The sequence below is a fragment of the Trichomycterus rosablanca genome, chromosome 4 (genome assembly GCF_030014385.1).
Source record: "Trichomycterus rosablanca isolate fTriRos1 chromosome 4, fTriRos1.hap1, whole genome shotgun sequence".
In the NCBI taxonomy this organism is placed as follows: Eukaryota; Metazoa; Chordata; class Actinopteri; order Siluriformes; family Trichomycteridae; genus Trichomycterus; species Trichomycterus rosablanca.
Window position 1 is genome coordinate 377,501 of NC_085991.1, and position 13,546 is coordinate 391,046.

A 13,546-nucleotide genomic window follows, 5' to 3' on the forward strand; every position below is an offset into this window, starting at 1 on the left:
AGTTCTGATCCAGTGTTTAGATTCAGCCTTTAGATGTGATATATACAATATAATGGCAAAAGTATGTGGACACCACTGGTGCTGGTCAGGGCTGTGTCGTGTCCTCCAGGCTTTTAATGCTGAGAATAATAATGATGGTTTAATTCTGATGGCTGGAGACTGGAACCCCTCACCTTCAGATCTTCTGGATGAACCCGAGTAACTGAGCGTGTCTGTCCTGCAGGGCGTGGTCAGCAGACCTGAGACGTCCAGGTGGTGGCAGGCCAAGCAGAGCTCCAGCCGCGTGTTGGTGGGGGTGTACCTGGAGGACGAGGAGCAGGTGGAGGAGGTGTACCGCTACCTGGAGGGTCTGTGTAAGGGCGCGGCTACGACTAAATCCGGCCCCCACATGGACCGGATCAGCTTCATCCTGGACGTCCTCCTTCCCGAGGTGAGAGGCTTTCATTATTCAGGGTTAAGGGCCTCGCTCAGGGGCCCGACAGTGGCAACCTGGCTGTGGTGAGGCTTGAACCAATGACCTTTTGATTACGACTTATAGCATACTAGCTGTAAGCAGGTGTAGAGAATCAATTAAATGCTTCCCGCTTTGTGCCAGCAGTTTAGGGAAGGCCCTTTGATTGAGCTCTGTGGTAGGTTGGTCTGGAGGAACTCCAGTGGCCTGAACAGAGCCCTGATCCCAACCCCAATTAGAATGTCCACTTCAATGAAATGGTCACTGACACACTCCAAAGTGTGGCGCGTATTCCCTAAAGAGTAGGAGACTGTTATAGCCTCAAAGTTACTGTCTGTGTCCGTCTCTCAGGCTCTGACTCACGCCATCGCCGCTGTGGACCGTCTCACCCTGCAGGCGGCCGAGGGCAAGTTCCTGCGAGGACCGCGCCATAGCATCAGGTAAAGTGTGTGTGGGTGTGGCACTGTCTCCTCCCCCAGCAGGTGTGTTTCCACGTTCAGTTCTGAGCTCAAGTTCTGGTTCCAGGTTCAGTTCTGAGCTCAAGTTCTAGTTCCAGGTTCAGTTCTGATCTTGTGTTCTGGTTCCAGGTTCAGTTCTGATCTTGAGTTCTGGTTCCAGGTTCAGTTCTGGTTCCAGGTTCAGTTCTGATCCTGAGTTCTGGTTCCAGGTTCAGTTCTGATCTTGTGTTCTGGTTCCAGGTTCAGTTCTGATCTTGAGTTCTGGTTCCAGGTTCAGTTCTGGTTCCAGGTTAAGTTCTGGTTCCAGGTTCAGTTCTGATCTTGAGTTCTGGTTCCAGGTTCAGTTCTGATCTTGAGTTCTGGTTCCAGGTTCAGTTCTGGTTCCAGGTTCAGTTCTGATCTCAAGTTCTGGTTCCAGGTTCAGTTCTTATCCTGAGTTCTGGTTCCAGGTTCAGTTCTGGTTCCAGGTTCAGTTCTGATCTTGTGTTCTGGTTCCAGGTTCAGTTCTGATCCTGAGTTCTGGTTCCAGGTTCAGTTCTGGTTCCAGGTTCAGTTCTGATCTCAAGTTCTGGTTCCAGGTTCAGTTCTGATCTTGTGTTCTGGTTCCAGGTTCAGTTCTGATCTTGTGTTCTGGTTCCAGGTTCAGTTCTGATCCTGAGTTCTGGTTCCAGGTTCAGTTCTGATCTTGTGTTCTGGTTCCAGGTTCAGTTCTGATCTTGTGTTCTGGTTCCAGGTTCAGTTCTGGTTCCAGGTTAAGTTCTGGTTCCAGGTTCAGTTCTGATCTTGAGTTCTGGTTCCAGGTTCAGTTCTGATCTTGAGTTCTGGTTCCAGGTTCAGTTCTGGTTCCAGGTTCAGTTCTGATCTCAAGTTCTGGTTCCAGGTTCAGTTCTTATCCTGAGTTCTGGTTCCAGGTTCAGTTCTGGTTCCAGGTTCAGTTCTGATCTTGTGTTCTGGTTCCAGGTTCAGTTCTGATCCTGAGTTCTGGTTCCAGGTTCAGTTCTGGTTCCAGGTTCAGTTCTGATCTCAAGTTCTGGTTCCAGGTTCAGTTCTGATCTTGTGTTCTGGTTCCAGGTTCAGTTCTGATCTTGTGTTCTGGTTCCAGGTTCAGTTCTGATCCTGAGTTCTGGTTCCAGGTTCAGTTCTGATCTTGTGTTCTGGTTCCAGGTTCAGTTCTGATCTTGTGTTCTGGTTCCAGGTTCAGTTCTGATCTTGTGTTCTGGTTCCAGGTTCAGTTCTGATCTTGTGTTCTGGTTCCAGGTTCAGTTCTGGTCTTGAGTTCTGGTTCCAGGTTCAGTTCTGATCTTGAGTTCTGGTTCCAGGTTCAGTTCTGGTTCCAGGTTCAGTTCTGATCTCAAGTTCTGGTTCCAGGTTCAGTTCTTATCCTGAGTTCTGGTTCCAGGTTCAGTTCTGGTTCCAGGTTCAGTTCTGATCTTGTGTTCTGGTTCCAGGTTCAGTTCTGATCCTGAGTTCTGGTTCCAGGTTCAGTTCTGGTTCCAGGTTCAGTTCTGATCTTGAGTTCTGGTTCCAGGTTCAGTTCTGGTTCTAGGTTCAGTTCTGATTTCAAGTTCTGGTTCCAGGTTCAGTTCTGGTTCACTTGTCCAGTACCTTAACCACTAGGCTACATATAATAATAATAATAATAATAATAATAATAATAATAATATTAATATATAATAACTAACTAAAACAATACTAATAACTACATATAATAATAACTAATGAATTAATAACTAATAATAAAAAGAAATAAAATGTGTAATATAATTCTATAGGAATATTTGACTCTTAATGAAGATTTCAGGACTTGCATTCTTCTCTTCTCCTAAACGCTTTAAATCCACCGCCTGTGTAGAGATCTGTTACAGAACTGACGCGGGGGAATTGAGTATATCTAAATGGTAAGTAATTGGTGTTGATTATAATGTGTTGTGTCTCTGGTCTGTAGGGAGCAGCAGGAGTTCGACCGGATGATAGAGCAGCAGATGAAGAGGAAGGCGGCGGCTGCGTCACCATGAACGACGGCGTGTGGAAAGCTGCAGCTGAGATGCATTATTTGAGTTTCGAGGGTTTTTTGTTGTACAGCTGCACGAGTTCCACTTTTCTGTTCACCGATGTGCACTTATTATTATCCTTCGTTATAAACCTCACGCTCCTTATACAGATATAAATGTAATAGAAATTTTAATAAAAATATCATGTGGTTTTTTTTTGCATTTAATGTGGTCGTCCAGTTATTCAGATTCATGAAGGAAAACGAGGACGTGACTCAGTTTTAGATCAACTTTATTGTCATTGTAGTTACACAATAAAACTTTGTTTGGTAGCTCTCAGTGAGGGCAGCAGCAATAATAAAAAAATAAGATAAAAATATTAAAATATATAAGAAAGTACAAAAAATATAAAAGACATAAAAAAGCGAAAACCTGGTACAGCACAAACAGGTAGTAATTATTATTATTATTATTATTATTATTGCACAAATAGTATATATTTAGATAATGTAAAGTGATTAGTGCATTAAATAGCAGCTTGGAGAAAGCAAGCTGCATCATTTTACTAGTGAAGCTGGACGAGGCGGAATTAAAACAAATGAAGATAAAGTAAAAATAATCAGGAAAATTATCTCATGCATAGAACAGTATAAAAAACCCGTCATTTATACGAATGAACTGCAGGGAAATGATTCATCTATGTGATTCATTAGTAAATAATGATTCACAATTCTGAATCTGCTCCATAAGTGATTGACTCAGTCATCTGGCACAAATGATTCGCGGTTTATAATAATTCATATTTGATTACCTAGGGATTCATACTTGACTCAAGTGAGTCACAGCACATTTATTAACAACTGATTCAGATATTGAGAAACAAACGTGTAATTAAATTATTAACTTGATTAATATGTTAATTTGCACAAACGACTCATTTATTAATACCGATTCACTAATAAAGAACAAAAACATTTTAATTGTTGAAGTGACTCCTTAAGCTGATTCCTAACTAATAAGCAACTGATTCATCACAGATTTATCATTTACAGTAATTAAGTGATAAACAGGAGCAGCACGCAGGATTCCACAACCTGCTCTCAGTTTAATGATAATGGAACAAAAACAGATGATCAGAAAGCAGCAGGAACAACAGTCACACACAACAGTGAGCTATAAGTTTCACTACAATTTAAACTCTGGTAGGACGAAACAAAAACAACTCAGAAAGTATGATGGGTTTAAGTGTCTTTTTTTCACCCTCACAGTATCATCTTTAGATTAGATTAAATTAGATTAGATTAGATTCAACTTTATTGTCATTACACATGTACAAGTACAAGGCAACGAAATGCAGTTTAGCATCTAACCAGAAGTGCAATAAGCAGCAAGTGCAGGATGTATTTAGGACAGTATCTATGATCTACATTATTTACAGGATACAGGCGGTGGTATGAACAGGATGTACAGGTGAATATATTATTGAGTGTACTATAAACATGATATACAGTATAGATGGGAGTGCTATAGACAGATTAAGGTGCAGATTAAAAACATACTAATCTCACCTCTTATTTAACATCTTTAATTATTAAAATAGTTTGTACTCTCTCTGATCATATAGTTACATTTTGGTCAGATTTTGTGAAATGTAACTTGTCATTAATCACAATTTAGCGATTACTTTTCGATAACTACATTTCCCGTGGAGCAACGCGGTCGCTGCACTAATCAGAAACAGTCTTCTTATCCGGGTATTTTATGTACACACGCTAAGGTCCGTTTCATTCTACACATTATTTACTACGTAGTGCACTAGTTAAATCTATAATTCTCTGTTATGAAGCCTGTCTGATTGTGTACATATAAAATCTTACCCGAATATCAGTCAGTACCCACAATGCACTTCAGAATAATACAATTTAAATGGTGTAACTTAAACGACCCTAAGAACTGTTTGGTGCACTAGTAGGGTGTATGGTGTGATTTAGGACGCCACCCTGACTCTCTCGCTAGTTAGCTAAAGGCTGCGGTGTCTATCCGAAACAACTTTCTGTTTAATTCCTATATTTGTGGAAGCGACGGAAATGTTTAAAACGTGTAAAATGTGAAAATAAACTTAAATTCGTGACAGAGTTTCAGTCAGTTACGGCGCCTCAGTTCCGACCTCAGTGTGACGTCAGCGCGTGAGCTGCTGCATGAAATTGGCGCGCGACATGATCCACCGTGCAGAGCTGCTGCAAGTTTCATTTAATTATCATTAATAAATCATCACAAAATACATGAAATAAAATGGCAAAAGCGATCTATCTGGAACATTACCTGGACAGTAAGTGGAGAAAATATTTTCTGATTTATTAGGGTAGAATCTGTCATGCTGCGGTGTATAAATGTTGTGTAGGAAGTTGCTGTAAGTAAGTGGAATTAATAGATATTGATTTACTATGAAATTGCATTGCAATGCTTGCAGCTGGATCACATCTATACATGCATGGATATCAGATAAACACATTGCAAACTGCATTGAGTTCTGCAAAACTGCATACACAATGTTCATGAAACTTCTAACCACAACAGATCACGCATACTGAGACATGTAGGTGGATTTTATGAGTCCTGGGATTGGAACGACCTGTGCAAACTAAACTTTTTAATGATACGATTGCAACACGTGCATGCCTGAGAGGATTTTTATGTATGGTCAAATGTCATCTAAGAACCACAAAAACAACAAACCAAGCTTTACATCATTATGAGCTCAGAAGCTGCCATCCAAGACTGAAGCTCCTGCTCCAACACCAACACATGCACCTCATCACCTCATGCACCTCAGGGTTTGTTGATGATCACATGGACAAAAAAAACAAAGCTTAGAGTAGTTTTGTAGTCACTTTATATTATATAAATGTTTGTAACTATGCCATTTAAAGCATGGTGGTGGAAGTATTATGCTTGCTACAAAACCAAACACATCAAATGAGCCAAAACACATCAGGACTGATTTTGGAATAAATATATTAAGCTCAAATTAAACTCTCGGAAAGATTTTCAATCCTTAACCCTTTTGGAAATATTCAGACTGTATGCAAACTTAATTCTGTGCCAGAAAACCGAAACTAATCTGTTGAACTGTAGTTAAATGAAGAATTGTGTTACAGAATCAGACTGGTAGCAGAAATCCTAAAAAAACCTAAAACGTCCATGAAATACGTGTCATTTATAAGTGTAAGGATGTAAATGTCTCACTGCACAGGTATTGAGGGACTTCCCTTCGAGCTGCAGAGGAACTTCTCACTGATGACCGATCTGGACAGCAGGACTGAAGGTACCTGGCACTTACATGTTGTTGTTAGAAGGTTCAGATTGTAGGTCCTGCTGCAAATGTAATCAAAGCTACACCAAAACAAGAGTAGATCTGATCGTCCAGCGGCCCATGATGGACACTCGACTCTGGATCTGATTGATGAGGCCACCGTAGATACATTCAAAACAGATTATTTAAATGCAGTTGATGAATGGCTTTAGCTTTGAGTTTGTTGCACACTCGCTTCCTGTTTACGTATCGTTTATGTCTGATGCTCCCAAATCCTTGCCTACTGCAGGCGTTCGCCCTTCCCTCGATCAAACATGCCCAACTGTGGTCATGTGGATGCACAGCCAGGTCGGTAGCTCTGCTGGGATTCGAACCAGTGAGCACTGCACCACCCGTGCGCCCACATTTACAACGTTTACCCACTGAGAGCTGATGTGTGTCTGATGTTTTTCTCTCTGATGGCCGTTGTTTTCAGAGAAGAAAGTGGAGATCGACCGTTTGGCGTCCGAGTACGTCGAGAAGGTGAGGAAGCTCTCCTCTGAGGAGCGTGTGGAACATCTGAAGAGGATCGAGGAGGCCTACAGCAAGTGTAAAGAGTTCAGCGATGATAAAGTGCAGCTGGCCATGCAGATCTACGAGCTGGTGAGGGCTTCGGGGTGGGGGGGGGGGGGGGTGCAGCGTTCCTCTCTCATTGTGCGGCTCGTGGTTCTGATCTGACGATGCTTCTGCAGGTGGATAAACACATCCGGCGGCTGGACGCTGATCTGGCGCGCTTCGAGAACGAGCTGAAGGACAAACTGGAGTCCAGCGGTCTGGAGAGCAACGACGACAAGAAAAGTAAAAGTACGAATCACAAAAATACACACCGCAGGTCTCACTCGGCCAGGGCTAGACCTCACATCTGCAGAGATTGGGAGGGATTCTGGGTAAAATGTATGCCAGTGTAACAGGTACATAATGTATGGTGCTGCAGGAAATCACTGATAGAACTGCATCCAACAGTAAACCTATTTCTAACATTTATTCTATAGATTTGGGTTGTGACAGAGTTTGTTTTTGTTATTGATGAATCTCCTGCAGCCTGATACAGGTGGGTTTAGAAACTCTGCACCTGTTCAGCCAGATTTTACACAGACTTTCCCCAGACGTCTGATCTGGTAAAAGGTCAGGGTTAGGGTTAGGGTTAGAGTGAGAACGTAGTTAACTAGCTGAACGGTGGTGATAATTTAGCTAATTATGTGTTTCTGAACTCATCCTGGGCTCCGATCAGAGAGGAAGAACCTGAAGGAGAAGCGAGGAGGACGAAGAGAGAATAAAGGATCTGATCCGGACTCCCCCAAACAGAAAATACCAAAACACAGGTACCTTCACTCATGCCCTCCTCATACCCTCCTCATACCCTCCTCATATTGTCCTCATGCTGTCCTCATGCCACCCTCATATTGTCCTCATGCCACCCTCATATTGTCCTCATGCTGTCCTCATGCCACCCTCATATTGTCCTCATGCTGTCCTCATGCCACCCTCATATTGTCCTCATGCTGTCCTCATGCCGCCCTCATATTGTCCTCATACCCTCCTCATATTGTCCTCATGCTGTCCTCATACCCTCCTCATATTGTCCTCATGCTGTCCTCATGCCCTCCTCATATTGTCCTCATGCTGTCCTCATACCCTCCTCATATTGTCCTCATATTGTCCTCATACCCTCCTCATATTGTCCTCATATTGTCCTCATACCCTCCTCATATTGTCCTCATGCTGTCCTCATACCCTCCTCATATTGTCCTCATGCTGTCCTCATGCCACCCTCATATTGTCCTCATGCTGTCCTCATGCCACCCTCATATTGTCCTCATGCTGTCCTCATGCCGCCCTCATATTGTCCTCATACCCTCCTCATATTGTCCTCATGCTGTCCTCATACCCTCCTCATATTGTCCTCATATTGTCCTCATACCCTCCTCATATTGTCCTCATGCTGTCCTCATACCCTCCTCATATTGTCCTCATATTGTCCTCATACCCTCCTCATATTGTCCTCATATTGTCCTCATACCCTCCTCATATTGTCCTCATGCTGTCCTCATGCCACCCTCATATTGTCCTCATGCTGTCCTCATGCCACCCTCATATTGTCCTCATGCTGTCCTCATGCCGCCCTCATATTGTCCTCATGCTGTCCTCATACCCTCCTCATATTGTCCTCATGCTGTCCTCATGCCGCCCTCATATTGTCCTCATGCTGTCCTCATACCCTCCTCATATTGTCCTCATGCTGTCCTCATGCCACCCTCATATTGTCCTCATGCCACCCTCATATTGTCCTCATGCCGCCCTCATATTGTCCTCATGCTGTCCTCATGCCACCCTCATATTGTCCTCATGCTGTCCTCATGCCACCCTCATATTGTCCTCATGCTGTCCTCATGCCACCCTCATATTGTCCTCATGCTGTCCTCATGCCGCCCTCATATTGTCCTCATACCCTCCTCATATTGTCCTCATGCTGTCCTCATACCCTCCTCATATTGTCCTCATGCTGTCCTCATGCCACCCTCATATTGTCCTCATGCTGTCCTCATGCCACCCTCATATTGTCCTCATGCTGTCCTCATGCCACCCTCATATTGTCCTCATGCTGTCCTCATGCCGCCCTCATATTGTCCTCATACCCTCCTCATATTGTCCTCATGCTGTCCTCATGCCACCCTCATATTGTCCTCATGCCACCCTCATATTGTCCTCATGCCGCCCTCATATTGTCCTCATGCCACCCTCATATTGTCCTCATGCTGTCCTCATGCCGCCCTCATATTGTCCTCATGCTGTCCTCATGCCACCCTCATATTGTCCTCATGCTGTCCTCATGCCACCCTCATATTGTCCTCATGCTGTCCTCATGCCGCCCTCATATTGTCCTCATACCCTCCTCATATTGTCCTCATGCTGTCCTCATGCCCTCCTCATATTGTCCTCATGCTGTCCTCATACCCTCCTCATATTGTCCTCATATTGTCCTCATACCCTCCTCATATTGTCCTCATGCTGTCCTCATACCCTCCTCATATTGTCCTCATGCTGTCCTCATGCCACCCTCATATTGTCCTCATGCTGTCCTCATGCCACCCTCATATTGTCCTCATGCTGTCCTCATGCCGCCCTCATATTGTCCTCATACCCTCCTCATATTGTCCTCATGCTGTCCTCATACCCTCCTCATATTGTCCTCATGCTGTCCTCATGCCGCCCTCATATTGTCCTCATACCCTCCTCATATTGTCCTCATGCTGTCCTCATACCCTCCTCATATTGTCCTCATGCTGTCCTCATGCCACCCTCATATTGTCCTCATGCCACCCTCATATTGTCCTCATGCCGCCCTCATATTGTCCTCATACCCTCCTCATATTGTCCTCATGCCACCCTCATATTGTCCTCATGCCACCCTCATATTGTCCTCATGCCGCCCTCATATTGTCCTCATGCCACCCTCATATTGTCCTCATGCCGCCCTCATATTGTCCTCATACCCTCCTCATATTGTCCTAATGCCACCCTCATATTGTCCTCATGCCACCCTCATATTGTCCTCATGCCACCCTCATATTGTCTTCATGCCCTCATATTGTCCTCATGCCACCCTCATATTGTCCTCATGCCACCCTCATATTGTCCTCATGCCACCCTCATATTGTCCTCATGCCACCCTCATATTGTCCTCATGCCACCCTCATATTGTCCTCATGCCACCCTCATATTGTCCTCATGCCACCCTCATATTGTCCTCATGCCACCCTCATATTGTCCTCATGCCACCCTCATATTGTCCTCATGTCACCCTCATATTGTCTTCATGCCCTCATATTGTCCTCATGCCACCCTCATATTGTCTTCATGCCCTCATATTGTCCTCATGCCACCCTCATATTGTCCTCATGCCACCCTCATATTGTCCTCATGCCACCCTCATATTGTCCTCATGCCACCCTCATATTGTCCTCATGTCACCCTCATATTGTCCTCATGCCACCCTCATATTGTCCTCATGCCACCCTCATATTGTCCTCATGCCACCCTCATATTGTCCTCATGCCACCCTCATATTGTCCTCATGCCACCCTCATATTGTCCTCATGCCACCCTCATATTGTCCTCATGTCACCCTCATATTGTCTTCATGCCCTCATATTGTCCTCATGCCACCCTCATATTGTCTTCATGCCCTCATATTGTCCTCATGCCACCCTCATATTGTCCTCATGCCACCCTCATATTGTCCTCATGCCACCCTCATATTGTCCTCATGCCACCCTCATATTGTCCTCATGCCACCCTCATATTGTCCTCATGTCACCCTCATATTGTCTTCATGCCCTCATATTGTCCTCATGCCACCCTCATATTGTCTTCATGCCCTCATATTGTCCTCATGCCACCCTCATATTGTCCTCATGCCACCCTCATATTGTCCTCATGCCGCCCTCATATTGTCCTCATGCCGCCCTCATATTGTCCTCATGCCACCCTCATATTGTCCTCATGCCGCCCTCATATTGTCCTCATGTCACCCTCATATTGTCCTCATGCCACCCTCATATTGTCTTCATGCCCTCATATTGTCCTCATGCCACCCTCATATTGTCCTCATGCCACCCTCATATTGTCCTCATGTCACCCTCATATTGTCCTCATGCCACCCTCATACATGCCTCACACACTCATGCCCTCCTTATATCCTCCTTATACTTCTCTCATGGCCTCATATTCATGCCCTCCCTCCTCATACTCTCCTCATACACTCATGCCCTCCTTGTCCCTTCTTTTTACCCTCCTAATGCCACCCCATACCCTCTGTATACATTCATACCCTTCTCATACTCATCTCATACTTACATACCCTCTTTGTATTCTCCTCATACACTCACACCCTCCTTATAACCCCCATACCCCCCTCATGCCCTTATACTCTTGATGAATTGGAACCTTGATGGCTGAGGCTGCTGCACATGTTGGTTGGTTCCTTTACTGAAGCTCTGTTGTGATGTGTGTGAGTGTGTGTGTGTGTGTGTGTGTGTGTGTGTGTGTGTGTGTGTGATTCTGTTTGTGATGAACGTTTCTCCTCTCTCTCTCTCTCTCTCTCTGTGTGTGGATCAGTGATGTTCTCCTGGACGTTCACACGTCTGATGTTCTGGACATGCCGGTGGATCCTAATGAACCCACCTACTGTGTGTGCAGTCAGGTCTCGTACGGTGAGATGATCGGCTGTGATAACGCTGACGTGAGTCCTGCGCTCGTCCTCATCACTGACCTCTCACACCACTGTATAGGTAACAGATTTACTGTGGAGGGTTTGAGGGTAATGGTTTTGTTTCTGTGTGTCAGTGCCCCATCGAGTGGTTCCACTTCGCCTGTGTCGGACTCACGACTAAACCCAAAGGAAAATGGTGAGAGTCCATCATCATCATCATCATCATCATCATCACCACTGTTCTCCTCAGCATGTGTTTATGTTCTATACTCTGTGCTGTAAACCTACAGGTCTGTGTTTCATTACTAGATATAAGGCTAAGCTCATGTCCTGCTTTATTTAGACACAGTGATGTCATCGGTCCAGTCCATTCTGTCTGCTGCGTCTCGTAAATTGCTTCAGAATATAGACACCAGCTCATCTGTTCATCTATAAGCATTGATCTGGAGGTCAGAGCTGGGAGCATGTCATTTACTTGATAGGATTGCATTTAGAGCGCTACCTTAAAACTCAACCTCAGTGGGTTCTGGGAGGGGTGTTGGGTTTTAAAGACGTTGAGTTTCGAGGTATTTCTCCCCATAAGGATGTTTGGAGAACCTGTTAATGCGTCCATGGTCCCGTGGAGCTGCAGATATTTTAGTCTCGTGTCAAATAATGAGGTTGTTTTTGACACTTAAACACTGAAAATAACACAAATATAATATAAACACACTGAAATACAATTACTAACAGTTACACATCAATAACAATACAATAAAAGCTGCACTTTAGTTTTACTTCTTTATCGTTTCCTGACGCTTCTTAATGCTGGAGATGCTTGATGTTGGAATACCGTATTCCCTTCAGCACCGGCGCATTCACACGAGAAGTGACATGTGACTTATTGTAGTAAAACAGCGAGTGAGGAATGTGATTAGTGGAGGAACTTATGAGCAGTAATAATGAAGAGAAGTTTAGTGCTCCTGTCTCCTTCTTTTACTACATTAAACCACGTTAAGCTTTATTCTCAACCAGAAGCGTTTTAGACTCTGGGAGAAGCTGATTCTGATTCTCACCGTTTCTCAGAAGCTGGAGCTGAAACACAAGTTTAAAAGTGAAACAGGGAGGAGAATCCAGATAAACACAGATACATGTGGAGCTGTAACCCTGGATCTGCACCTTATTCCACACTGATGCAGATTCAGATCAGATTCTACACGCTGATGAGGGTTTATTTTATTTTCTGATCTCTCCTGTGTGTTTGTGCTCCTCAGGTTCTGTCCACGGTGCGTCCAGGACATGAAGAAGAAATGATTTTCTGCACGATGGCACTTTATTAAAGCTTTTATTCAGATATTTTCTGATTCTTTTACACAGTGATTTTTACCTTCCAAAGATTTATTTATACTGCAGAGACTATGCAAGCAGCTCAACACCGGGAGTCGACCTGTAGGATTTTAATCCGTCTTTATGTTATTTTAAATGTGTTGTATGAATAAAGCTGGTCGGCCTGCAGTGCTGTTTGTCATTGTGATTTTTCAACCAATTTATTTTAGATATTATTATTATATTATATTATTTGGACAGCTCAGTGGGTAGCACTGTCACCTCACAGCAAGAAGGTCCTGGGTTCGATCCCCAGGTGTGGCGCTCTGGGTCCTTTCTGTGTGGAGTTTGCATGTTCTCCCCGTGTCTGTGTGGGTTTCTTCCGGATGCTCCGGTTTCCTCCTACAGTACAGAGGCGTGTAAGTGAGGTGAACTGGAGACACTATATAGTTCCTGACTGTGTTTGATATTAAACCTGAACTGATGAATCTTGTGTGAGCAGTAACGACCCGTCCCGTCATGAATGAAACCAAAATGTAAAACGTCACGTTATAAGTATAATAAATACATAAATATGACATGATTCTAGGTTATATTAACAAAAATAAATGTTATAAATCATCCTTATGTCCAGAGACACTGTCATTACATCAGCAGAAACGTAAAACACACAATACATACTAAATAAATGAAGAATCCTCCCAAAGTGCATAAACACACACAGTTCCCAAAGAGTTGGGATGGTGGCTTAGATGCGAATAAAAACAAAGGCTTGAT

At 44.0% G+C, this 13,546-nt stretch overlaps 2 protein-coding genes across 4 annotated transcripts in view; both read left to right on the forward strand.

Annotated features, from left to right (window-relative positions):
- Window positions 1-3,122, forward strand: part of si:dkey-127k13.1 (PWWP domain-containing DNA repair factor 3A) — a 26,752-nt gene extending 23,630 nt beyond the window's left edge. Inside the window, exons 11-13 of the mRNA XM_062992865.1 lie at window positions 224-430; window positions 803-891; window positions 2,855-3,122. Coding sequence (XP_062848935.1) covers window positions 224-430; window positions 803-891; window positions 2,855-2,924 — 366 coding nt within the window. The 3' untranslated portion in view covers window positions 2,925-3,122. The remainder of the gene's footprint in view (window positions 1-223; window positions 431-802; window positions 892-2,854) is intronic.
- Window positions 3,123-4,351: 1,229 nt separating this feature from the next.
- ing5b (inhibitor of growth family, member 5b) lies at window positions 4,352-12,952 on the forward strand. Of its 3 annotated transcripts, none has more exons than XM_062992869.1 (8): window positions 4,352-4,370; window positions 6,154-6,225; window positions 6,689-6,855; window positions 6,945-7,056; window positions 7,484-7,574; window positions 11,371-11,494; window positions 11,599-11,660; window positions 12,718-12,952. In XM_062992869.1, exons 2-8 carry the CDS (start codon window positions 6,198-6,200, stop codon window positions 12,755-12,757), a joined length of 624 nt encoding a protein of 207 aa, XP_062848939.1. In that variant the 5' UTR covers window positions 4,352-4,370; window positions 6,154-6,197; the 3' UTR covers window positions 12,758-12,952. The 3 variants fall into 3 exon arrangements, with proteins under 3 accessions (XP_062848939.1, XP_062848937.1, XP_062848938.1); XM_062992867.1 differs by lacking the exon at window positions 4,352-4,370 and adding an exon at window positions 4,982-5,229; XM_062992868.1 differs by lacking the exon at window positions 4,352-4,370 and adding an exon at window positions 5,702-5,734.
- The last annotated feature ends 594 nt before the right edge of the window (window positions 12,953-13,546 follow it).